The sequence below is a fragment of the Cololabis saira genome, chromosome 11, assembly GCF_033807715.1.
Source record: "Cololabis saira isolate AMF1-May2022 chromosome 11, fColSai1.1, whole genome shotgun sequence".
In the NCBI taxonomy this organism is placed as follows: Eukaryota; Metazoa; Chordata; class Actinopteri; order Beloniformes; family Belonidae; genus Cololabis; species Cololabis saira.
In genome coordinates, this window is record NC_084597.1 from 20035917 (window position 1) to 20063170 (window position 27254).

At 41.5% G+C, this 27254-nt stretch overlaps 1 protein-coding gene across 1 annotated transcript; it reads right to left on the reverse strand.

The window, feature by feature from the left end:
* Nucleotides 1-267: 267 nt before the first annotated feature.
* pik3r1 (phosphoinositide-3-kinase, regulatory subunit 1 (alpha)) lies at nucleotides 268-27254 on the reverse strand. Its single transcript, XM_061733934.1, has 15 exons — nucleotides 27063-27254; nucleotides 25291-25886; nucleotides 11219-11311; nucleotides 10393-10467; nucleotides 10061-10192; nucleotides 9282-9483; nucleotides 8893-8975; nucleotides 5172-5373; nucleotides 4902-5082; nucleotides 4694-4819; nucleotides 4473-4615; nucleotides 4220-4396; nucleotides 4060-4134; nucleotides 3030-3200; nucleotides 268-2782 (listed from the first exon to the last, which is right to left on the reverse strand). The coding sequence occupies exons 2-15, from the start codon at nucleotides 25622-25624 to the stop codon at nucleotides 2593-2595; spliced, it is 2184 nt and encodes a 727-aa protein (XP_061589918.1). The 5' UTR covers nucleotides 25625-25886; nucleotides 27063-27254; the 3' UTR covers nucleotides 268-2592.

The following is a 27254-nucleotide window of genomic DNA, read 5'->3' on the forward strand; positions in this document are numbered from 1 at the left end:
TCCTTTCGTCGGAAAAATGAAAATAAAGAAAAATTCCTACAGATACAATAGGGCCTTCACACTGTAAGTGCTCGGGCCCTAATAATAAAAAATAAAAAATGTGATTTTTTTTTGTGTGACAACTTTGGGGAAGCTAAGCTTCTCCTAGCCTCTTAATAGCGAAGCTTGGGGTTAACCAAACTTATATTATCTCACGCGCTCCTGCTCAAAACTTCAACAAGGACAACTTCAACATTTAGTTGATTCAAAACAAATCAAACAGACGAGTTTCTTAAAAAGAAGTGTTTTATTTCATTTTTAACAAAGCCCAATACAGATCTGAAGCCAAACTGGGGAACACTGGGAACGCTCAATTCAATCGTGGGCGGGACACAAAGAGCTTCAAATGAAAAATAAAAAGGACAACCAAAATTGTACAACCCAGAACTGGGAGAGGGAAAACAAAAGAAAAAATGAGGCTTGTGCCACCAGATGTTTGGAGGTAAATAAAATTAAGTGTCAAAGTTGAAAAGATGTTACACGTCTGTGATCAATAAACATCGTTTCTGAGCGTGAAGATAATTAGATTTCAGATCAGTTATGTGATCAAGTACTTCAGAAACATATTAAACATATTAAATCAGCTGTGTGTACCGTAGTTTGAGCATTTCTGCACCAGGAAACTATAAATGATGAAACTAATACTGAAAGATTTTCTTGCGCAGTCTTCTCCACGTGTCAACGGTGTGCAAAGGATGGAGGCGGTGGGGAGGAAGCTTTGTTTATCACCAGCATTACCAGGAGAAGAACAAGTACGACAGTCTGATGTGCCGGTGAAGATCAAACAACCGCGTGTCATCAACGCTCTCACGACTCATCGGTTACAGATTTTACTGGACAGCTGTGACACCCACGCGTGGACGCCTTCCAGCTTCAGCTGGTTTAATTCTACTTTTTTTTTTTTCCACGTTAATTCAATTGAATTCAATTCAATTTTCAGAGACCCAGAACATGAACACATCCGACACTCGAGGGCTGTAGTCGTTTCGGATATTATTTAAGGTTTATTCTAAATGTGGGGAAGGAGACAGTAGCTCAGCTGTGACGGTTTCCGTAACCTCAGATTTCAAAATGTAGCTTTTGAAACCTGAAGTCACTCTGTGAAATGAGCCGATCCACCGATGTAAACAGTGATTTTCTGATACAGAAAAATACTAACTGTGAAGTGATTTTATATTCTCATATGGGAGCATTATCTTTTTTTTTTTTTATAACAAAATAAATCTATCCTGCGGTTATTTTTGGGTGGTGATATGGGTCGTACAATCCCGTCAGCCCATTCTGAGCGCGCAGACGCGGAACTGCGCGTCGCTTTGCTGCCGGGAAGCAGCACAAACACTCCGAAGGCTCTCCCTGAGAGGGACGTCAGTCTGGAGCAAAAAAAAAAACAAAAAAAAAAAAAACAACAAACATTTCCATCATCATACCAGCTATTAAAGTCATTTGTCATAAGATGTATGCTTCTATTATCATTTTTTTTAGAAATCATAAGCTTTTTCTCACTGTGTCTTGGCATTTTTATAACTAAATATCTTCTTGGATATTTACACAGAGAAAATAAGTTTTCAAGCAATAAAACAAGCTTATATTGTGGGTTGCAACAGAGAAACAGTTCTGAATAAAAAAAATGGAGGAAGAATTGCATAGCAGATCAGAATTAACTAAACAGGAACTGATCTTCTTTTTGGTACGGTGCACATTGATTCATGACTGCACAGTTTCATCTTTATGTACATAAACTCACCAGTCCGTTTGCCCACAGTTTGCGTCTACGCTGTAACGCTCAGGTAAAAAGGCAAGATGCTCTTCTCGTACAAGTCTAGAGGAAGTTTTTTTTCTCTCTCCAAGAAAAAAACAAACGAAAAAAAACAAGTTTTTTTTAAAAAGTGCTGTTTTGCTACATTTTTCAGCCGATCCATGGTCTGCTCCTGAACAGGTAACACGGCAACGCGTTACGCAGTCTCCAACGTTCCTGATGCTGAATTTTGGTCACATGGACAGTCTTTCACTCTGTCACACACACACACACACACACACACACACACACACACACACACACACACACACACACACACACACACACACACACACACACACACACACACACACACACACACACACACACACACACACACACACACACACACACACACACACACACACACACACACACACACACACACACACACACACACACACACACACACACGATGTGGAAAATCAAAAGAAGTGGCGGCCGGTGAGTACAGATCCATCTGAAGAGTACTAATCTGCTGCGATTCAACATTCCGGCTGGTAAAGCTTCAAAAAAAGAGCAAGCACCATCAGGAAAAGGCCTCGGAAGTCCTCCGCTGGGGGAGCGCAGCAGTTTCTGCTCGGCTCCCACAAAAAGCAACAAACAGAGAAATCTACATTCAGGCTCGTGGTCAAAGTCTCTGAAATGTTCCAGGCTTTTCAAGTCCGAGTCAGGCATCAGGGGCGCTTTTTTTTTTTGTTTCTTCTCCAGGCTCCGAGTCCTCAAATATCTGCATCCATGAGAGGCCGTCCAAGTCTTCACCGTCTCTGCTGGGCGTAAACGGGGTTTGCTAGCGTCACATTCAGAGAGTCGTTGTGCTGGACCAAGGACGTGTGCTGGTAGTGGAGTACGAGTTCTTTTAAGGAGCCGTACAGGTTGTATGGTTCAGCAAAGCCGTAGCCTGTAGGGGTCTTGTTGATGACACAGTGCTTCACCTCGCCGTCCACGCTGCAAAGGGAGGACAACTGTCAGACAAAAGTCCAAAAACACCGTCCGCAATCTGTCAACACTGGAAAAATCCCCCGACGACACAGAACCCTTTTTTGTGCAAAATAAAATAAGAGATGGGGACTTTTGCCCAGGAGGACATCAAATTGATTTAATATAATTACATTTCCTGCAGCCTATTTGGTGCCCCCCGCCCCCCCAACACAAAGACGTCAGTGTAAGAGCGATGTCTCACTCGGATACATACATGACGCTGCAGGCGTAGCATCCTGCTTTGCTGCTCTCTCGAACCAGGAATGTTCCGTCTCTCTTGCCCTGAAGAAGAGCCTCTGCCTGCAGCCGGTTGATGTTCCCCAGCTTCCAGGTCCGCTCGTCGTGGTGGGGGAGGTCTTCGTCATCGTCCACCATAGAATATTGACTAAAAGGGAAATTAATACAAACGTTAGCCACAAATATATTTCTGTCACGCATAGGCATGGGGCGATATACGATATTATCGTATATCGCGATAAAAAACGGCCGCGATAACGTTATTGTGGGGTACTGTAATTATCGTCAATTCTTTTTTTTTTTTTTTTTTTTTTTTGGTCACACAAGGCTACCAGCCAGGTAGAAGCCAGTGTTATTTTTTTCATGTATTTTATTAATATTATTTATTATTATTATTATTTATTTAATATTTTTTCAGAGAGTAGTACAATCCGTGTGCATTTGACTACTGTGGCACTTTATTTTCACTCAATCTTTGTGTTGGCCATGCAGCTTTTGTTTTGTATACTACAGAGCAGTGCCTTTATTTTATTATTTTTCCAGAGAGCCGTACTAAGTAGCAGGCAGCCAGCCACTGTTAAAGTTTCAGAGAGTAATACAATCAGTGTGCATTTGGCTCTACTTTGTCACTTTATTTCTATTTGTCACTTATTTCTTTCGACTCTCAGGGAAGTATTTTCTTACAAAAAAAGAAAGTTCAAATAAGTACCGGTACCGGTACTATAGTTTACACTTTGTAATGCATAACATTTACAGTACACTATTTGTTCTCTACCTCAAGTGTCACTGTGTTGAGAATGATTTGAGAATAAATGTTCTGAAGGAACCAGTGGATCCACGGTTAGTGTTTTTCCTTGCATTTTAAGAATTTTATAAGCGACACGCTAATATCGTGATAATATCGTAATCGTGATATTTTTGTCCACTAATATCGTGATATTAAATTTTCATATCGTCCCATGCCTAGTCACGCATGTGGACGACAGGCTTTCTGGCGGTACACTTACTCTTCCGTGTTCTCGTTCTTGATTCCCAGCCACTCGTTGAGTTTCTTCTGTCTGACTCCTTTCTGGGTCAGCCACCTGTCAGGCAGAAGTGAGGAGGTTAGAAACAGTGGGTGGATCTGTTTCAGGGGTACTGGGAACAGCGTTGGTGCGCTGTACTTACATGAGGTACTGGTCTCTGGTCTTTCGGAGCTGGATAAGGTCCGGTTTGATGCTGTTCATCCTCTTGTCGATCTCTCTGTAGTCTGCTGCCTGCTTCTTCAGATCTTCTTCCAGTCTGCGCTTGCTGTCAACTATTTCACTAATCCTCGACTTCAACTTCTCGTAGTTGCCCATGATTCTGAAAACACCCAGAAATTAGTCAGTTTTGAACGTTTAACCATCAGCCAACACTGCTGCTTCCCCTTCGTGCTCACCTTTGAAGCTCCTTGTCGTTGCCTTCTCTTCTGAATTTCTCGATGTAGTCTTTGCTGTACCGCTCTTGTGTTTGACACTGCTCCTCAAATATCTTTATGGTTTCGTTAAAAGCTTCTATCGCTGTGCGTTTCATTTGAATTTCCTGCAAAAAGAAGCTTGATTTTAGACGTCTGACCCACAAAGTGGGTGGTGAAGCTCCCGAGTGAAGGCTGGGACCCACCTGTGATGTTCTGGTGTACTCTTCGTAGAGACGGTCGTACTCTTTGTTCTTCTCCTGGTACTGCTGGTGGTATTCACAAAGCTTCCTCCCCACGGCCTCGATGTTGTCCTCCTTCACCACCTGATCCTGGAGACGGATTCAGAATAACGTTACAGGTGAATATGTTTAAGGTAAACGTAAAGGTTCTTTAAAAAGTGCTGCTTCCCACCTGCTGGTGTTTAGAGACGGGATACAGCAGCTTGACGTCTAGCTTGGGGTTGTATTGAGCCAGCGACTCGTTGCGATAGTGGTTGATGAGCTCAACAACGGAGCTGAAGGTCAGCGGGTCTGAGAACCCGTACTTCCCATCCCGGTGGAATATTTTAATGAGCTTGTTGTTTCCTCCTTTCCTGTACACGAAAACAAAACAAGGCGTTAAACCGATTTTCAAATGAACGACGGCCGCTGAATGGTTTCTAACGGAGAAGAAGCTGCTCACCTCAGAGTCAGAGTATAGTCCCCGTGCATCTTTGTCGAAGCGTCTCGGACTAAAAACGTACCGTCCGCAGTGTCCCTCAGTTTCTCATTGACCTCCTCACGAGAAATGTCTCCCCAGTACCATTCAGCGTCCTGCAGAGCCATGTTGTTGTTCATGCCGTTGTTAATAACAGATGTGGACTTGGGTGGCTTTGGAGGTAGAGCTGCAGGGACAAAAGAAGCAGATGCTCGTGTTTACGTCAACTACTTGACTTTCTGGCACGTTTCTGCAGATTAAAACGCTTGATCTGCTCCGATGACACTAAATGATTCATCTACTCGAGAAAAAAAAAAAGAAATCAAAGATTTAGCTCCCCGTTTTTCTCCTTTTTTTCCCCACTGAGCGACCCCGGCTGATGAAAAACTGTCCCTGTCAAACGCAGGGGTAGCAACATGGAGGCAGGGGAGGAGGGATGAGGCGTGAGTCAGTGAGAATGAATTTCATTCAAGAAAAAGGACACCTATAAATATTCCAAGCTGTGAATGCAGCAGGGGAGCCTTTTGAGTAATGATGCACACTAACGATTAGCAGGAAATTAAAGATTTAAACTTATGTAGGGCACAAATGTAGGACTGGAAGCAGCTGATGGAAAAATCCTCTTGGAGCTGAGCTTTAATGTGGGATATTCAAGTTCTGTTGTATGGATTTATGATCAATAAATCAATACGAGTCCAGCTAAGAGTAGCAGAGATAAGGTGGATGGGTATTTTTAACCCACAAATCTGCACTGACGCTACATTAACAGCTCTTCTACTGCAGTGAAGCTGTGCTCATTGAGAAACAAAAGCAACCACATTACATGTCTGCATTTCTTTCAACATTACTAGACATTTCTCCTGCTTGGACCCAGTCATGTGACCCAAGCAGTCTCAGAGCAGCAGCCAGGCTTCACCTCTACACGGAGCTCTTCTCCTCTAAAAAGGAACCATTAACACTTTATCACAGCCATTAACGGCAACCTGCTCAGTAACGTGTTACATCACTTACCACAGCCAATCACGCAGGAGCTCTGTCACTGACTGCTCCTGCATCGCTCATTTCCTAAGAACGATGAGGTCATTCTTAAAGCACATTTCCTTTAAATCTTTCTTCTCCAATTCTTTACAAAACAGTGCCCCGGGTTCCTCTCTGCAGCGTCACTCTGTCTCCACCTTGAAAAGCAAACGAGCAGCTTCTGTCTTCTAGAAAATCGACCCTGTGCCGCGTTTCATGCCTCCCCCCAGTCATCCTCCGTCTCTCTGCTCAGCCCGTCTGCCTGCTCTCCTGCAGGCTGCTTGGCCCCTCCTCCCTGCGTGTGTCGTGGGACACTTGGGCCGGCCCACTTCTGGCACGCAGACAAAGCCAGCTCTGCTGCAGCAGCACGTACGCAGCTCGATTGTAATGCCTGGCCCGGTCAGCAGCGCCCAGTGCCCCGAAATATGACTGTGTAATCCCACAGCATGACACTGGCGTGACAGATAGCCTACTTGATTTCCTGAGTCAAACCAAATTAGAAGTAGTTCTTGGTACAGAATTAAGGATTCGAGTAAAAGTAAATAGTCGTCATAATTCAGAGCAGTCACTGACAATCTACACAAGTCCCGAGTACAAATCCAGGAATTATAGATATCAGGTTTTAGATCCAAGTCTGTGACCTAGAAAAGTGATTTTTTTTTTGTTCTCTCATTTTCACTTGCCTCAGAGAAAACAAGAAACAAAAAAACACCCGAAAAACTAACGTAATGGTTTTTTCATGTTTCTTATTTCTACGCATGAGGTTTCTTTTAATTACAACCCAAAAGAGAAAGCAGCAGAAACAGCTTACATTTTTTTTCTTTGCTTTTTTAAATAAGAAGTTGCATCTTAAACTTACGTTGCAAGTTGTGCATGTTTTGGTGGCTCAACGGCGTCTTTGTTAAAATGTCTCTTTTACTCCCAAAGGTTAAATTAAATCCAACAGAGCTGAGTTCAACTCCCCCGGACGAGCTCCATTTCATAGTTTTAATACGAGGATGTGGCTTGTTTTAATTCTTTAAAAAAAAAAAGGAAAAAAAATCCAACGGATTTGTGCGCTTCTTAGTGAAATCCAGGTAATCCCCTCGGCGTGAGACAGGTGCAACATGCGACGGCTCAGTGTGACTGACTCCCTCGCTCAGTCGACTGAGCGTTCAGTTCTTGCTGTGAGGTGAAGGACCGAGTTCCCCTCCCTTTCTGTCTTTCCCTTTCTGAGCTCTGAGAGCCTGAGGCTTGCTCACGTGGAGGCAGATGGTTAATGATTAGCAGTAGCTGCTCGGGTGTCTGTGCAGCCTGTTCTGAACGCCAGCTGCGTTTGTGTGCACGCCTCTCTCAGTCTCTGGTCACTCCCTCCAACTTTGTTTGTAAAGGAGGAGGTGAGGTGGAGGGTGGAGATTGCAGTCTTATGATTAACTTGCGAAGTTTGAAATATTTGATGACTGAGCAGTTTGAGGGGCAGGACATGTGGACATCCAGGCAGAGAGGGGGGAGTCGGTTAACAAGAAGCGCTCTGTGGCACGGGCTGACTTTCCAGCCAACCAAATCTAAGTGGGCCTTTTGTCACTTACTTAAAATAGGAGCGCAGTAACTGGGAGGAGGCGCGGACACACACACACACACGCACACACACACACACGCACGCACGCACGCACACACATGCACCATTCACAGAAACTAACACACAGCCTTAATGTGAGTGTTTACAAAGCAGGTTCTCTCGTTGTCCATCCCTGTTACTGGTATGAAGCTGAAACCAGTCTGGCGAACGTGAACTTTTGTCCGGGTCATGTGCTAAAAGCAGTCAGGGTTTCTATGTTCCCTGCCAGACCGACTATCCGTTCATCCACCCACCCATCCATCCATCCCACCGCCACCACAGAGCTCCTGCAGGTGCAAATTACCGACAGCTGAGAGTAGCCCGGACTCAGGCACATTATAAATAGCCCCAACAGGTAATAAAATGTTTAGACGACCTCAGTCAGGCCTGGGCCTCTGGGCCAGCCAACGACACAGCTTTTCACTTAAACTGTACAAACAAAACTGACACGCAACTCATCTAAGCAGCATACTGAGAAAAAAAAACTGCTTCCTCTGAGAAAATCTGAGCAGCAACCTGAAAACCAGCAGCACATCAATAGGTCTCATCCTGTTGCACACACACGCACGAAAACAGTTGTGCATTCATCAACTTTTTTCCCCACATAAATTTAAAAAGCATTGGTTTAGTGCCATAAAATCTGACACTTTTTTATCAATAACTTCACATGGTAGTCTTCTATGTAGATGTACAATTTCCTTCTGTGAATAAAATCTTGATGCACTGGAATTTATAAGTTTAAAGTCATAAACGGACATGTTTAAACTTAGTTGAACACACCACCTCTGGAAGTTTGGTACATAGTGAAATGGTTTTTAATGACTATCTCCAAAGTGCCCTGTGGTCCTCTGCAAGTGCACAAGCTGCAAGTCTCAACGCCTCTGTTCATGCTATTAATAGCTCCAGTCTCGGATTGTGTCGTGCACTTTCATGTCGGCAGAAGCCGTGTTCAAGCTCTGCATCCAATAAATAATGCACAGATCCCTCATGGTTTTTCTTCAACAGCAGAAGTGCGATGCATATCAGCGTTGCATTCAATAACTCAAAGATACAGTAGATGAAAAGGAAAGCAGAAACGCAGAGATCAACTACCTGGAGCAGCTCGACTTTCAGGCCACTCGCTGGTCACCAGGACCTCAATGATCTTGATGTGAGCGTCCAGACTGGGTTCACAACTGTAAAAGGGGGAGGAGAGGTATGTTAAATAAAGCTTTACAGCCCAGGTGACAGCCTCAGCTGCTTTGGTTTCAATCTGCTGGTAATTCAGACTTTAATTGTGCAGCACAACTGGTAAGAAGAAAAGCTGCAGTCTATATTTGTCGACAGATAAAACCCAGGAGTGCCTGACAGACTGCGGCCTCTGAGTTCTTGCCTGAAAGTGCATGACTGATGGCCTGTGTGTGTCAGCACTGCATGACTGAACCTGCACACTTATCTGCCCCCCCTGCCTGAGCATCTATCTTTGACACACCAGCACCTACCTGGTGGGCTGCGGTCTAAAAAACACGGGGCTAAAAATCTCCCCCAGTGATCTGGCGTTCAGCAGGTTCTTGGAGCCGTTCTGGCAAACTCTGGCGAAATGCCTGAGCAGACAGTGAAGAGTCAGCCAGTACTGGGGAGGCAGGCTTGGGGTGCTGGCGACGCGACGTAGCAGCTGGGCACATTCCTCAGGGTTCACCACCTCTGTGGAAAAGGATGACAGATGCAGAGATGAAAAAAGTGATCCTGCATGAAAGGTCTTCCTCAGCTGAAAAGTACAAAATGGAAGCTTGTTCTTCTAACAATGAAGCAGTGGAAAAAAGCATCATGTGCAGCTAAGCTTCAAAAACCACAGAGAATGTGTGGTTGGCAGTGAGCGTAAGGTACACTAGCAGGTGATTGGCTGCTCATAGATGACAGAGATAAACTTTCAGCCTTGTTTTAGTTCCTATTAACCACAGATATCCTGTTTCTGGCCATGTGACAGCAAAAAATGAAGAACTACAGAACGAAGTATGGTGCACAAGGTTTTTTCTCTGCTTGCAAGAGAGACAAAGATGAAGTGACATAACGCTCTTTATACATGCCCCCCTTTTTTTTTTTTTTTAAATAAAGATACTCAGATGATGAAAGATTCAATATAAAAAGTCAACGCTGAGGAACGCCTGAGGTTTTCTGTTCAAAGGACTCGTACAAAGAGGATGGGTACGTTACATCACTTCTCTTTTAAGACAGGCGTACAGTACATCAAGTATTGCTCAGTCTGACTCGTAGCGCCCACCTTTGGCGGTGTGCACCATCTGAGGCTGTATTGCAGTGGGGATGATGGGCTGGGGCAAATCCTGCAGGTACCTACGCAGACCATCACACAGGACCGGGAGATCGGCCTGATCCAGGTCCGCAGATGGTGCATCTGAAATGCAGCACAGTACAACATGCACATTTAAATACAAGCTGTTCCTTCTGGTGTCTCATTGTATAAGTGCAAACCAAAGTCATCTGCGTCACCTTATAACTGAATCATGCAACCCCCACAGACACTTCCTCTTGTGTGTACCAGTGTATCTTACAGGAAAGTCACAGGTTTAACACAAAACACAAACAGCTTCTTACCACAATCGAAATACTGTCTGACTTCAAGTCCAGCACCGGCAGTAAATGTTCGATATAAAGTGGGGTTATCCAGACCTACAATGAGAAAAACGCAGGTCACGTCATGTGGTTCTGAATGATGGCATGTAGTAGGGCTGGGCGATATGGACCAAAAGTCATATCTCGATATTTTCTAGCTGAATGGCGATACTCGATATATATCTCGATATTTTTTCTGTGCCTTAATTGGGGTTTCCCCCAAAGCATTATAGCATAGCATCTCTGTTAGCTTAATTTTTTTCTGAGGCAAAACCTTAAAAAAACAATCAGTTTTAATACAAAGCCTCGTGCCAAATGTCACACAGGTTCCTTTGTTAACAGAGGTCTGCACAATATCAAAATGTATAAAACAAATGAAATAAAAATGAACTGCCTGCATATATAGAATAAAAATGCTTCTTGAATAAAATAAAACAAATATCCCTTTCCTGCATAACAATTAAATTAAAATACACTGTACAATTAATACAATGTAGACAGTAACAGGCAGACTTTTCCACTGAGGTTGACAGTTGTGCAAATCTCAAATAAAACATTCAAGTCAATTTGTCACAAAATAAGCTATATCAAAATCAAATTATTATTTATTTTTTTTTTAAATCGATATAAACGATATTGTCTCGTACCATATCGCGTTTGAAAATATATCGATATATATTAAAATCTCGATATATCGCCCAGCCCTAGGTCACGTCATGTGGTTCTGAATGATGGCATCTAGGGTCAACATCAGCAGGAGGATCTAGTCCACCGGTAGAGAAAGGTGGGGTTTTCCAGGTAAACTCACCTTTCTTTTCAATGGCTTCCAGCAGTCTGGTCAGCATGGGTGGGGCAGTATCCTGGACCAAAAACTGCTCTGTCAGGTCTGGCAAACTGAAACCTGCAAGACATTTAAAGAAAAATAATCAGTAAAGGTGACTGCATTCCAACTAGTTATGAATCAGGGCTGTGCTTCATTGTTTGAATCTTCTTCTTCTGAACTTGTGAAAGGACGTAAAAGCTTTTAGGAACGCGAGACGCCACCAGTGCACCGACACACCAAAGAAACAACATAATCCACCCGTAACAAGTTCATTAACATGGAAAAAGATTTCCTTAAATGAAAAACAACAACAAAACTCTATGCAACTATACATACAAAGAGTGAGACGGGGCCCCAGATAGCTCAGTTGGTTGAGCGGGTGGGCGCACCATATATGTTCGAATCCCGGCGTGTTTCTCTTTACTGCGTGTCTTCCACCCTTCTCTCTACCTCTCTTACAAAAAAAAAATAAAACAACAACAACACAAAAAACAAGTTGTCGCCATTTAAGAACTGGTTGAAATATTTCAATCCACCTAATTCTTAAATACAGCAAAAGTACTAAGATGTGAAATTAGGTGTTAAACTAACCCTCTTTGATGGCTGATTTTAACCAGTAATGTTGGAAACCCCCTTGAATCAGTACGGTTTTAAGTTTTGAACTTAAAACAAAATGAAAAAAAAAAAAAAAAAAAAACAACCTCAGACCTTCAAAAGGAAGCAGATACACTACCAAAGAACCGTTTTGAAAGAGAGAAGCACACACACATACATATTTTTTATATATATATATATATATATATATATATATATATATATATATATATATATATATATATATATATATATATATATATATAAATAAAAGACTGATTCAAAAAGTGGAGCTGCTGAGCTCTAAAGTTAGGGCTTGGTGGTCCAAGGAACTGAGCAAATATCCTGTGACATGAGGTTAGCCAGGTCTTAACATTTTTTTAAAGCTTATTTTGCCTTTAGAACTTCTGTACCCAGGTGTGGACATGAAAGGATGAAGGAGCTGGCAGGGATTTTATTTGGATTTGCAAAGGCGTATTTTGGAAAGCTATTTTTCTGAAAGGCCCAACTGTTCAACACCAAGTCTACAGACAAAATGCTGAAAAACCATGAATGGAACCTTTCTCTAAACCATATCTAACCCTACCTTAAGAATGACTACTTTTTTTTTCAAGTCGCACATTAAAAAGGGCAACTGCGACTCTTAACGATGCATGCTCGCTAATCACTACCAAGGAACTGCCCTCTTTCACCAAGGTCCAATCAGACAAATAAATGAACCACTTCATCCAAGTCTACATCCTCAGGCCAGCGCAGCACTCAAGCTGGCAGTTGCATGTGAAGAAACTGGATTACCCAAGTCCTCCTAACCACAGAACACACAAAACGTCTTGTAGGACAACTGGTCATCTGGAAGAGATTATTGGAAATGCCAGGACCAGGAGGGGCAGTTTCTCAGAAGTAGCAAACTTTGAGGTGGAACAAAGTTTCCCTAAATAGACATGGAGACAAGCGGTGCTGCCATTACACACCTTGGAAGTTTAACCTTTCTACCAGAGAAGATATCTAAGACGATTCCTCCTACAGCCATCCTCTTTTCTGAGAAACTCAATTCACAAGTAGGAGTTAAATGAAACCCAACCCACCCACTCCTTCTCTGATCATACCTGTTAAAATTAAACAAAACAGCCACTTTATTTTATATTTGTTACAAAACAGTCAGGATTTGACGCTTTAGGCTGGACAGAATTTAAACGAAAACAAAAAACAAAACACAAAAACAAAACAACATCTCAATGAAGTTTTCTGATGAACTGGCAATAACTCTTCCACCGAGACAGATCATCAAAATGATCCAGACTCATGTTTATTTACTCTATCACCAGCTGGCCTGTGAGGGACACCAACCAGTCTGTGGATTGAGTTGCTTCTTGGTACTGTCAGCGACGTGACAGTTTTGGCACCAATGGAATTGTATTGAGTAGCAGACAAAATATGTCAGAAATGCTTCAAGCCATCAGGGATGATCTCTGAGATGCCTTGGAACTACATCAAAATGATCAATTCTGCCCTGCTGGCCAAATCTTGTAACCATGGAAACACAAAGATAATATAAAAGAAGAATGTGTTAAGTCCATTTCAGGATTGATGACAGCTCTGGTAAAATAAGGACAGGTAATTTTGCTCTAGAGTAGGGCTGGGCGATATATCGAGATTTTAATATATATCGATATATTTTCAAACACGATATGGTACGAGACAATATCGTTTATATCGATTTAAAAAAAAAAAATATTTTGTTTTTTACATTTTTTTTTTATGATTTTGATATAGCTTATTTTGTGACAAATTGACTTGAATGTTTTATTTGAGATTTGCACAAATGTTTTGTTATTTGCACAACTGTCAACCTCAGTGGAAAAGTCTGCCTGTTACTGTCTACATTGTATTAATTGCACAGTGTATTTTAATTTAATTGTTATGCAGGAAAGGGATATGTTTTATTTTATTCAAGAAGCATTTTTATTCTATATATGCAGGCAGTTTCTTTTTATTTAATTTGTTTTATACATTTTGATATTGTGCAGACCTCTGTTAACAAAGGTACCTGTGTAACATTTGGCACGAGGCATTGTATTAAAACTGACTGTTTTTTTAAGGGTTTGCCTCAGAAAAAAATGAAGCTAACAGAGATGCTATGCTATAATGCTTTGGGGGAAACCCCAATTAAGGCACAGAAAAAATATCGAGATATATATCGAGTATCGCCATTCAGCTAGAAAATATCGAGATATGACTTTTGGTCCATATCGCCCAGCCCTAAGCTGAAGTTACTGCTTCTTCTGCTGATAATATTAAAGTAGAAAAAAGGTTTAGAAAAGCTGAAGGTTTGTAGATCACGTGACAAACTTTTCATTGCAAGTTGGTTTCTGTGGTAACTCAGCCAAGAAGATTAAGGTGACAGGGGCCCCTCGGACGTGCCTCTGCAAGTCTGCTTGTTTGGCAGACCTGAGGGCTGCCAAAAGGCCTCAGCCAGTCAGCCGTCAGTTAGACAACCGCAGGTCCAGGAAGTCAGCGCAGCTGCTGCTGGTGCTGCTGTGCTGTGGGAGACAATCTCACCGGCTCAAGTGGTATGTCTGAAACGAACGAACTGCAGACTGTGGGCAGGACGGAGTCGGGGCACGGTGGACGCACTAAAGATAGCAAGCACTTTAGATAAATTTAGAAAGCCTGCTCAAGTAACCAGCATTTTCAGGTTACACCGTTTCTTCTCATGTGGAGATGGTCCAGCTGAGGGACGCCTGTAAAACAACAGAGCACGACAGCACCAATGAGAACACACTGTCGAGCAGAACAAAGTGTGCTACCAGTGCACAAAAATGTGTACAGAATCTGTGAAGAATCATCTAGAAAAAGCGGCTGCATATGCTGACAATTAGACCTTTAGCAAAACCAGACTAAAAAATTTGCAAGGGCAGAACTGGGAGCATGTTTTAACTCGGATGTTCTGCAAGTCAAAGAGGGATGCAGCTGTAAGCTGAAACAAGAAATTGGACAAACAATGTCTCCCCCTACTGGCAGGAAACTACGGCATACATGAGGAGCAACAGCCAATGAGGAGACTGTTGCTACAGCCTGACAATTAACCCTTTACTGAGCTAACAGCCAGTGCATCTCAAAACCCACACAAATTCTTTGTGTGTAATTAACTTTAAAAAGCACCACCTTCAGAAATAATAAAGCCCCTTGAAAACAAATTAAGAACAAACTCGACTGTTGTGTGTTAAACACAGCCTGGCATTTTGAATGTTCAGTACCAGCTTCAGTGTGCAAATATGATCTGAACTATTGCAATATGCTTTCATAATTTCAAGATTTATTCTGAATGAGGTGATGCGACAACCCTGTTAGTTTAATAAACAAGTCATTAAAAGCGTGCAACCACCCCAGAGTGTAACAACACTGCAAAGAGGCCGGTAGTTTAACATCTAATTTGTCACAACAGAAAGTGTTTTTCATAGATCCAGTGGGATTCTAATGTGAGAAGTTCAAGCCATAAGAAACTAGGGATTTGGACTGTATGAAACATATATTCTGAATATTTATGCAAGTTCAAAACAATTTCTTCCCCAAAGTGAGTGCTTTATTGAGTTGTGCATCTAAAAAGGAGATGACATCTTAACGTTCCACTTCTGGTGGTGCCGAACTGCAGCATCTTTTCATGCTTGTTTAACCAAACCAATTTTAAGATAAGCCAAAATTCAGACGCAGGGTATGACTAAATAGAACCACCTTCAGCAGCAATAACATCATCAGTTTCCTGTTGAACGTTATCACACTCAAACATTATTTATGTTCATTTTTTTTCATCTTTTCCATTATATCTTTTTCACATTTATGCTTCTATTTAGAGGTTTGAAACGTTTGTTTATGCACAATTATCTTAAGGGTCACAACATTTCAAATCAGGTAGAGCTCTACACTGACTGAATCACAGCCACAAATTGATTTTATGTTGTTTTTTATATATATAATTGTGCAAGCCATTTTGTTGTGGGTTATCTAGATTTTTAGTAAAATTTTAGCAGTCAGACAGATGGCTTCACATCAGAGTCGACAGGTTGGTATACAGAGGATCATTCCCGTATCGCTGGGGATCGATTCAAATGTCAAGAATCGATTAGATTCCGATTCAGAATCGATCCCATTTGATTCAACATCGATTTGGGTTAGTGTTATTAAAAATGTTTTTTGAGCTGTTGCCTGAATTATATGACTGTGTAGTTATGCAAAATATTAATACTAGTATTATATTGAGATTCAACAGCGAGTATTAGCAGCTTATGACGGCTTCAAGGACCAATTGCCCTCCCAGTATACTGATATAATTGCTTTCAGAAACATCGTGTGGGGCAGAAATATCAAACAGATCCAGGGCAGCAAACTGATGTAGGGCCGTATGAAATCTGATTTATTTTGTCCCACATTCTGTTTTTTTTTCTTCCATTTTCTGTGTTTTTTGGTTTTAATTTCTGAGAATTTGGTTTTTAGCATTTATGCAAATGTAACCCCAAAACTATATAAATTAATGAAATATACACAATTTATGCAGTTATAACTGAAAACTTTAATGTGTTCATACTTTTAAACATATTTAAAGGCAAAAACATGGCACTAGTTATTCTGGTGTCCAACAAAACATTCCTTTTTTGGGGATAACAAAAAAATTCCAAAAGTTAATTTTATGAAGTAATAACTAAGAAATAAATAACTCAAATAGGCCTTTCAATATCCATTTAAAGTGCAAAAAAAGAAAGAAATTGCAACAGCTCATGCAGTAAACAAATACTTTTAGCTTGTCTAATTTATTCTGTCACCAGACACACAGCTTGCCATGAAGCACCCAGGATTTTTCAGGTATGTCATGACAAAGCATGTGTCTGATAACAGAATAAACCAAACAAGCTATAGTAAAATATAGATAACATGAACATTAAACTAATATAAAATTTTGAAATTTAAGCTGAAATATCCAAAGCACAGAACACTGGTTGTGCAGTGTTGTGTGCCAGCACACGGTTGACTGGACACGGAAGAATACGTGCAAGGATCACTTACAGAGTGAAAAGCATAAACGTTACAACACAAAGAGGCTGATGATCATGTACTTTAACAGCGACGTCTGTAATAATATAATTGGTGGAATAGTAATTTTTAGGGCTGGGTATTGTAAGACCCTCACGATTCGATTCAATTTCGATTCTTTAGGTATCAATTTGATTTGATATTGATTTAAATTCTTCGATATCGATTCAGTAAGATGTAGAAATACAAAAATACCTGTTGGCAATTTTTCATTATTTTTATTTTCATGCCTATAACACGTGGCATGTTACTTCACATAGAAATGAACTGAGCAATTAAACTTAGCAGCACCATAATGGCTCACTTGTGCATTTGTACTGTAGTACAAATGTTAAAATAAAAAAAATAAAACACACGACAGTTCTGTGTCAACATGATCGCGTAATGTGGTTCAAGTGTGTGTACCATCTTCTTAAAACCTTGATGATTCCACAACGCTGTACGGTCGAAGGTCCTTACAAATGAAGACGGCCACGGACTCTGTTATCTTCTGTGCGCGGACAGATCTTGGCGGTAGAATTGCAGACAAAGGCTTTGTCGAGTTGCATCTGTTTTGGGTCCACAGTTTTAGCCGTAGGTTGTTGCAGGGCATCCGTATGGTGTCGGCTTAAAGGGGACCTATTATGAAAAACACGTTTTTTTCTTGCTTTAACATATATAAAGTGGTCTCCCCTCAGCCTGCCAACTCAGAGAAGGAGTAAAGCAACCAAATTCTGCAGTGTCTGTACACCCTGCCCGGATGATCCTTCCAGTGTCATGTGACTTTTACGAGCCGTTCAGATTCTGCTCCCGTCGTTACGTTTTCCATTAGGTCGGCCTCTGCTGCGTGAAACCACGCCCACAACTAACTCCGCCGGCCAGAGCGTCCGCCATTGTTCTGAAGCGGTGGCTGTTTCAACAGCGAAGGACAGTAAAAATTAGGTTTTGCATCGACATTTACCCTCATAAAAGGATCAGTATCAACAGTACGGACCCGGCAACTGCACACAAGTCAGCGGTAAGTGGCGTTCATTTTTTGTTATTTATATTTGTCTACAAGTATGATCTTTGCATGGGCTAAGTATTTAGCTTAGCTCTGGTGTTACTCGTTAGGTAACACCGGAGCCACTCACTGTGTCACTATTAGTACATGATTCATTTGTCTTGTAACATAAGAAATGAATTAGTGTGAAGACAAGGTGAACCGTTCCCCCCTTCAGGGAACTAAAGGCTGATTTATGGTTCCGCGTTACACCAACGCAGAGCCTACGGCGTAGGGTACGCGTTGATTTAACGCAGAACCGTAATTCATGCTTTAAGATCCCAGGGAGTCGTTTACACCGTGTCATAACTGCATGCGAGCGTCCGACTATCGCGTCGAGCTGCGTGACATTGGACGCTCTGTCCACTCTGAAACCGTTAAATGGAATTGATTTTGTCGCCGACGCTCGCTCGCATGGGACACGCTTTAATAGTGTACGGAGCCGCTGCTCTTCTGCCAGAGAGAGGCTTTGTTCCCTCCCCTGCTACACGTCACTCAGGCAGCCAATCAGCACAGTGCCTCATTATCATAGCCTCCCCGCCCCTCAGAATCCCGCATAGAGAAGGTTAGAAGCGGTAAAAATAGAGACATGGCCCAGAGGCTGAATTTCTTAATTTATGTAGAAGAAAAACAAGCTTTTGATTGTTTTTAAGACATTCAAGGCCTGTTTAAAATATACATTAAATGCCATAATAGGTCACCTTTAAGTGGTTCCGCAAGTTTGTCATGTTGCTGTTGTATTTTAGTTCTGCCTGGCACAACTTACACACCACCCTACTTTTGTCTGTTTCTCGTGTTCCTTCTTTAAATGGGAATTCAAAATTAGTCCAAACTCTGGTCTGAATGATTTTTCGCTTGCCATCGTGACCATTTTAATGTTTGGTTGCGTGCGGCCACCGTCCACATAACGCAAATCATAAGAAAATGTTGCGCACAGCGCCCCCAATGGCCAAGAGGTGAATCAATTCAGAGGCTTTTCTTAATCGATATTGAATTAGGGCAGGGATAATTGCGATGCATTGATTTTTTGATATTTTTACCCATCCCTAGTAATTTTGTATTACAGTACGACGCGCTCTCCTCGCGTGGAGCCCGAGCAAGGTCAGTTTCTTAATGCAGCTGGTTGTCTGCGTGAACAGACGGGAACACAGGCTCAAATAGCAAGTATTTTCCAACCTTCCCAGTCCTGAGGAAGCTGCTCTGCCCTGTACCTGGAAGTAATTTGGTCGTTACGTAGCTTTGGCGCTGATTTCTCAGGCGGCCGCTTCAACGTGTTTGTTTTGTTCAAGAGGGCAGCGGGGGCAAGAGGGGGCAGAGAAGCGTACAGTGTCCCCGGCTTTTAGTGACCCCTCTTGGAGCATTTTCTCGAAAGAAAAGTTCATTTAGTCCAAGAAAAAAAAAAATAAACAAAACGCACATTTTTAAGCCTTTCAGCAGTTTTCAAATCCGGTGCTTTATTCACGGTACTGCTACTCTTCGACGCCATGTTCATTGTTTGATAGTTCACACCATGCGCATGCGTGAATTAAATGATGTGACTACTGGGATTCAAGTTCACCGGGCGAAAATGTAATAATGAAAAAAACGATCTTCAGACATATGAAAAGATTTTTGGGAATTAATATGGGAATCGATTTAGAATCGGAAGATCGATTTTTTCAACACAGGCCTACGTATCACCACCATTGGTTTACTCAAAATGTTCCAACATCTACACTTCGGTTAGATGAATTATTTCAGTTTAATTTTTTGTCTTCAGAAGAGAGTTCTGCTGCACGTATATTCAACTATTAAAACTAGGACACTTTCTTAAAAAAGGAACATTTATCTGTGATTTTAAAGTAAGTGGCGTGTACATGAAAACACACAGATTGAGCAGACTTGAATTTTTCTAACTGGCATGGGCAAAATTAAGCCGGTTATATATCCTGATTACTGGTATCGATCACTTGCCCAGCCCCAGCTTTGGTCTCATTTGTCCAGAAGTTGTTGCCTCTGAAGTCTTGTGTACTCCTCTTTGTGCACTTCTTTACAAACCACACCTGTGTTGCCATGTTCTTTTGAGAGAGAAGATGCTTTTCCCTTCAAACAAGCCAAACTTGTTTGGTCCATACATGCTTTCATGAACTTTAATATCAAACATGACAACTAAGGCCTGTAGGGTCTGGGATGGGTCCCTTGGGTTTTTGGCAAATACTTCTAAATACCCTGTTTGATCTTGCGGTGAACCTGCCTCGGCCCGGCAAGCAATGCCCTTTTACTCTGCAAAAATTTGCTCTAATTCTCGCTCAACCAGTCTCAAAAGTATACATACCGAACTTATCACGAGACGGCAGAAGACTTCATGTAATAACTCATAAAGGGGCCGATATTCAAAACGGCCGAGATGGCTGCAGATTATCACTAATGGCATTGAGAGGAAGGTTCTTCTGCATCCATCGGTACTTCCCCAGAGAAATCCAAGTCAATTCCAGGCGAACCAGACTAATTTCTTTGTATTTAAAGAGTAAAATAATTAGGATGGCTGGGCAGGCTAGGGAAATCCAGTCAGGGGATGACTGACAACTGTCTTGAACTTTTTCCACCTGTGAATCATTTCACTGCAAAAAGACCAACTACAAATTATTTCAACATGGCTTCATAAATCTCCCAAAACTGTTGAGCAACAAAAACGGCTCATCTGATATCATTGCTGATGTCTTACCTCCTTGAAATTGTGTTAACACACACCTGAATAACATCTCTGCTCCCATCTACCGATGATCAATTAATCAGGTGCATTTGATAAGCAGAACCTGGTTGGTACACAACTACTTACTACTACTTTTTTGTGTCAGCAACTGTAAATAAAACACTAAAAGAAAGGAACAGCACTTAATGGGCTAATTGTTTGAATAACTTTAAAGCAATGATTTGAGGCGGACTGGGAAGTGATTGTCCTGGACTATGGATCACCCATAATCTTCTACAGGGCTACGCAAGTCCTTATGAAGGGGCATACTCCACGTAAGTCACAAGGTGCAAATGAAGCTGGTCTTGCTTTTCTTGTCTAAACAGTTCATGCACATTGAAAAGGATACAAGAGGGTGTATTATGTAAAATTAAGCAGCACTTTGAAACATTAAGTACAGAAAAAGATAGTTCATCTTTTTTTAATCAAAGCATTATGGTCCTCTGCAGCACAAGGCATTCCTCATCACAATAGCTGCCCCACCATGTCAACACCTTTCTCATATTTGAAATACCTTCTCTGCCCTCCTTGACATCATCTTCCCCTGTAATCTCACCTTTTTCTAAATCCACTCCTTCAAGTCCGTCAGTCTATGTCTCTGCCTTTTTTTTTTTAAACCATCTTTCTTAATCCTGCAAGCAGACATGCTCTGCCTCCAGTAAAGAAGATTTGCCAAATTCAGACTACAATCTCTGCACACAATCAAGTAATGAAACCTTTATGCACGGCCTTGTGCACACGACTCCAACTGGACGTAATTATGCAGCTTGATGTTGAAGAAGAAGAAGAAAGAAAAAAAAAAGATTTTAGCCCTGAAATCACAATACTCGTATTTCTACCAATCAACACTACAGCACCTGACAGCAGTGAATTTTAAAAAGACAAAAAATATTTTGTTTGTACCCTCAAGTCTCAGCCACTTCAAGCACCATATATAAAAAAACAAACAGTCAATTCTTGTTTCACATTTTAAATGTTATTTTACCAGTTACTATGAAATATAATAAAAGTGACGAATCTCTGTTGTCCTATTAGCGCTGGAGAAATAGCCAAATACAGGGATAACGACAAGAAGACACACGTTTAATAAAACACCCGTCGGGGGACACAGAATATATTTAAATCCAGCTCGAGTCTGATGCTTGCAGTTAGTGGATTTGCGCCGAATGACTTGCCACCCTCTTTATATTATTATTATTATTTTTAGTGTCTCAGAAAACAAGCATGGCAAAAATGATTTTCCAACGATTAAATCTTAAACGTATGCATTACAAATAAAAAATTATAATAAATGAGTTTCAATATCCAAGTTTGTCTCAAGCCAGCTACATGAACAGCGGGAACAATGGCAGTGTGAAACAGCAATCGCTGGGGGGCCATTCAGCGTGCGACCGTTTATTGTCTGGGCTGCTTTGTGCACTGGTTACTGCAATCAGCACTTAGCACAATACTGATTCATCACAAAGCTACAAATCAGTCTAGCGTGCAGTCCGCACACCCCTCCACCAAAGAAGCGCCATCGCATTCCTGGCCACAGCTGCTTTTAGTGCCACAGAGGAACGCTACGACAGCTATCGCACCATAAACGTCTGCCGCTGATCTGCATGGAGGCAGTGAGTTTTGAGCGTCCTTAAAGTGCAGAAAATTTTATAAAAATACTAAACTGAAAATATCACAAAAGTCACTATATGCATAATTTAAACGAAAAGTGAAGCTTTAGGGAGAGGGGGGGGAAAAAGAGGCAGTACTGACCGAAAGGGTGTTCAATAGTGCAGATGTCAGCCTGAGTGCTAAAGAGGCCCCGAGAAGGAGCGCTGCATTATCTCAACCTCCAGCTATGCAGCATACTCTGCATGCAACTGTCCCCTTCGTGCAGCCAGTTCTCTTCCTTCTAGAAGCCCTTTTTTTTAGTATCTATATTTCATACATAAAAAGAACAAAGCTCTAAATCTACTGCTGAGATATGTGAAACAGCCATTACTAGCTGGGAAAAACCTCAAGAGTGGGGTGCTTGTACTGAGAAAGGCATGCAATTACTGCTTTTTTTTTGTGAAAGTGCAATGCTTTCTTTTTGTTTGCAATATCCTGTAATATTACATGAATGCCGTGAACATACTGATAAAGCTCGGGGAGCAGATAGGCTGACGGCATCAAATGCTTCTTCAAACAAGTCTGAACATGCAGGCTGAATGTTGTAAGAACACGCAGAGGAGATATTTCAAGACACAAAAACATTCATGATACGCCACTATGAACCACTATAGCAATTTTAAAATGCTACAAAAATTATTCCCAAATACTAAAAAGCAGTTTCTTTTACTAGCATCCTGCATTATACCGCTACTTAAATCTTATTTAATGCAGGCCAATTCACATTTATGTTCTCTCTGCTTAGGGGCCCAGAAAAGGAGCAGTGCTTTAAATGTAGTAAAAAAAAGAAGAAAAAAAAAAAGGGGGGAGGGGTTGGGCAGAATAGTTTCCCAGCCCTGCCCTCTCCTTTTCCCTCTCCACATCTGCTGTGCTCATGTAACCCCCCCCCCCCCCCCCCCCCCGATCAAGTGCCTCAATTCTCCACCTTCTATGCCCTCCCAGATCTGACTGTAGGAACTATCAAAACATTTCAAAAAGAAAAAATAAAAAAGGAGGAGGAAGAAAAGAAATAAAGTGGTGTAGGAGGAAGGGAGCTAGATCCCTTGGTGGTGAGCAGTAAATCACAAACACTCTGGGAGCAGCGAGACCCTCTTCAAAGCCCCCTCGAGTATGCAGAGCCCTGGTTCCTTCCCAGGCGTTCCCCCAAAGACCAACCCCAACCCCTACTTCAGCCCCTCTGCCAAGCCTCAGCTCTGATCCCATTGCACACTATCCCTTACACGGACCCTTGATCCCCCTTACCCACAGTCCCAGCCGCCCCCATCCCCCCCGTCCTCCCACAACCAGGACACAGACTTTTTTCTTCTCCCTGTGCTATATTCACATTCCCCCCAGGCTCAGCATTGCTGCCACTCAACGTGGACGTAGCTGTTCAACACAAGCCCCCTTCACACAGTTCTGCGCCTGCTCTGCAAACCACAGCAAAGAATTTCACAATTGTACCACAAAGAGCAGAAACCTGGCAGCTACAGCTGCACTTTAGGTGTGCTGAGAGATTTAAGTGCACATTCGTGCGAGCGCAGCATCTTCACAGTTGTGGCCTGAACTCAAACTGTAAAGCTCTAACCTAGAATTCAAAACGCTCTTTAAAAAAATGACACAAACTAATTTATACTTAAGGAACAGTTTCTTATGCTATTAACAGCGGTCATATTCAGTGTGTTGTGCTGTGCTCTGCACATAGAGGAACAAAGCTTGGTTTGATAAAATTGTAAAATCAGTGCTTCTTGTCCCAGTTATTGTTTTCATGCCTCGTTATGTTAAATATGTGTGACCCAGTTTGAGATTTTCAGTGTGCCAACTGCCAGAGGAAATGTCTAGTTATGGTATTACAAAACGCCTAATTTTTATCTTTAGAAATCGTATCATAAAAATAAGATTTTGTAGAAGAAAGTGTGGCAAAGGCGAACGCAAAGTCACGCGTAGATTTGGAGAAAGCTGACCCGATGATGACACAACATGAAATATGAAAATCTTTGTTACAAGTTTACCCTGTACATGAGCAAGGAAGAAGCATTTCCAACCACTTCACTTCAATGAATTCCAATCAATTATTATATTCATTTATAACTGGAACGCTTAAAGCCATCCATTGAAACATTTGAAACAAGAAAAATGAAATTGTAACCAGCTGAGGAAGTTAAACTGTCAGCCATCCTGTTACTTTACATAAATATACTTTAATCACAATGAAAGTTTGCCATGAAAATGTTCCTTCAGGCTTGAAAGGTGAAAACACAGCCATTATCGGTTAACAACTTTGCTGCGCTTCTACACAACTAGATGTATATATGAATCCCAGCATCGTTCCCAACAGTGATATGGGAATAATATTCCCAAAAGATGCAGTTTGTGGCGAAAAACAGATAATATCCACTGGTACCATATGGCTGATACAAGACACGCTGTTGTACTGTACCCTGGATACACATTCAGCCCTTAGGACCGAGCGTGGTTCGCATTCATTACATCTGGACAGTCCTGGGCAGAATGCCTTGGCAACAAAAACTCTATATCAAAGTCTGACTTGATTAACATGACTAAATGGCTTTTTTTGGTGATATTAAACCCTCAGATATAGCAAACTCCATCTGCTCCTGAAAGCTCCGGCATTCAGCCGAAAGTTCTGGAAAAAGCATGTGAAAGGGTTGTGGGATGCCAGCCAGGGAAGCAGATGGTCGGTGACATAAATTCTTGTTTATTGTGATTGCTTCTTCAAATTTTAACTGGTGCCAAAGCGAAACATAACCACAGTTTTTAACAATAGAACATGAACGTGTCAACAAGAAAACCCATTTTTTTGGGTTGTTATTGGGTTGTTGTTTTTTAAAATATTTATTGTTGATGTTCTCTTCACCATTTTCTGACATCCTCAGACTTCTTGAACTGCACAAGGAATTCCATCAGTCAAACAAAATATATAAAACCTTCCTTATCAACTAGTCATTTCTGCGTGTGATTTCTGAATAAACTCACCTTGTTCCGAGTCCGATTCTCCATCTGCCTTAGCGCCTGGAGCTACAGGTAAAGGTCTCAGAGGTCTTGGTTTTGGCGTAGGAGGAGAAATCCATTTCTTCCCAATGTACTCGACGTACGTGCCTGGGAAGTCCCCTTTTTCCTGAGTGGTTTCATTGAAGCCTGGTAGCCAGCCAATGTCTTCCGGTCTCTGCTCAAAACCATCAGTGTACCCAAGAGCCACCAGAGCTCCTTTGCTTACCAACAGTATATCCCCCAAATGCAGATCAATGTCCTCCTCCCTCTCCTTCTTGTAGTCATAAAGAGCTCTGTACTGATATCCTTCGGCGCTCATGCTGACTGCTTTACGTTGAGGTTCTTCTCTCTGGGCTGAGCTTGTATCAGTTACTGTTCACGTTTATTCCACGTGTACATTTGTTTAACAAACCTATAACAACAGATTTATTAAAGAAAAAAAAAAAAACCTAACAGGTCTTCATTTATCCACAGTTTATGTCTCTTCTTGATAATTCGCTGCCCTCTTGGTGGGTCACCCCGCAGTATGTACCCATCAGAAAATGGGCTGCAGCTGCGATCTCCAGAGTGCTTATCCAGGCCTGTAAGATGAAGAGAGACCATTTCAGACAATCATCGCCCGTTACATGTAATCTCAGATTGTAGGTTTAGTTTTAAAATGTAAAATTGATCATTTAAAGAAGCAGATAAGCAATTCTGAACGAAAGTATGATTAGAAATCGTGTGTGCAGAAATGAATCTAACCCACGGCCACAACTAGGCTAAACACAACATATAAATCAGAATCAGGTTTATTGGCCAAGTATGAACATGCCAGACAAAGAATTTGACTACGGCTGTTTCGCTCACTGTACAGTTAATAGACAAATAACTCAACATATATACATTTTTTTTAAGTGAAATTGCAGCAGTATGAGATAGACATGGTTAATGAAAGGTGCATTGTTACAGCATATGATTGAGGTTATTATTATTATTATTATTGCACAGTGATTGACTACTATGAGACTAATGGAAGCAGATGAACGCCGTTTTTTTACACTATGTCTCTTAGAAATGGTTGTGTATACACATGCAAAGGAGGATTTATCTCATTTGCATGAACATCAAAGATAAAGCAGAGTAAAATAAACAAAGCTGTGTGTTTATTAGTTATTTTGCTGCCAGTGCTTTAAATGCGATGCCAAATAAAACATTTATATACCTTCAAAAATAATAATAATAATAACAATAATAATAATAATAATAATAATAATACTACAGTGGTTGTGTCTGTTGTGTCTGGCCTTACTCATGAGGAAGGTTGTTATAACCAGTCAGCAATATAACTACTATAAAAGTAAATAATTGACCCTTGATCTTTGTGTGGCACACAGAGCCGATAAATGGCTGCTAATGTGAGACCTCTCATGTCATCGTCACTCCTCCACAAAACTGAATAGCCCGCAACTCTCTTTGGCATGTTATCGTTTGGAGTAGAAGAAGAAGAAGAAAGAAAAAAAAAACAGGAGGGCTGGAAGCAAATCTGTGGAAAGCAGTTTACTTAAATTACCTACAAAAATGTCGACGGAGCAGGTAGCCAAGCTAGCAGCAAAGATATGACCGAAATTAAGCAGAATGAAGGCGAATACAAGTCGGGAGTGAAAACTAGGTCGAGTTTAAACGAACCACGCGTGTAGGCGGTAACTAAAATCGGACACAAGGCTGGGTTTTTTTCGCTTTTAAAGACAGTGCTAACAAAGTTAGCAGGAACTCACCGAGTGTGCACGAGTCCTTTCCTCCGGAGAACGAGGGATAATCAAACCCAACACGATCTTTCCACCGGTACGGTTACAGAGGAAGACAAAAACAAAAAAAAATCTTCCGCTGGGATCTAAATCCGATTTGAAGTGAAGTACAACGTGTTACGAAACGCGGCCAGTCGACGTTGCGGCTCGGGGAGACTCGCT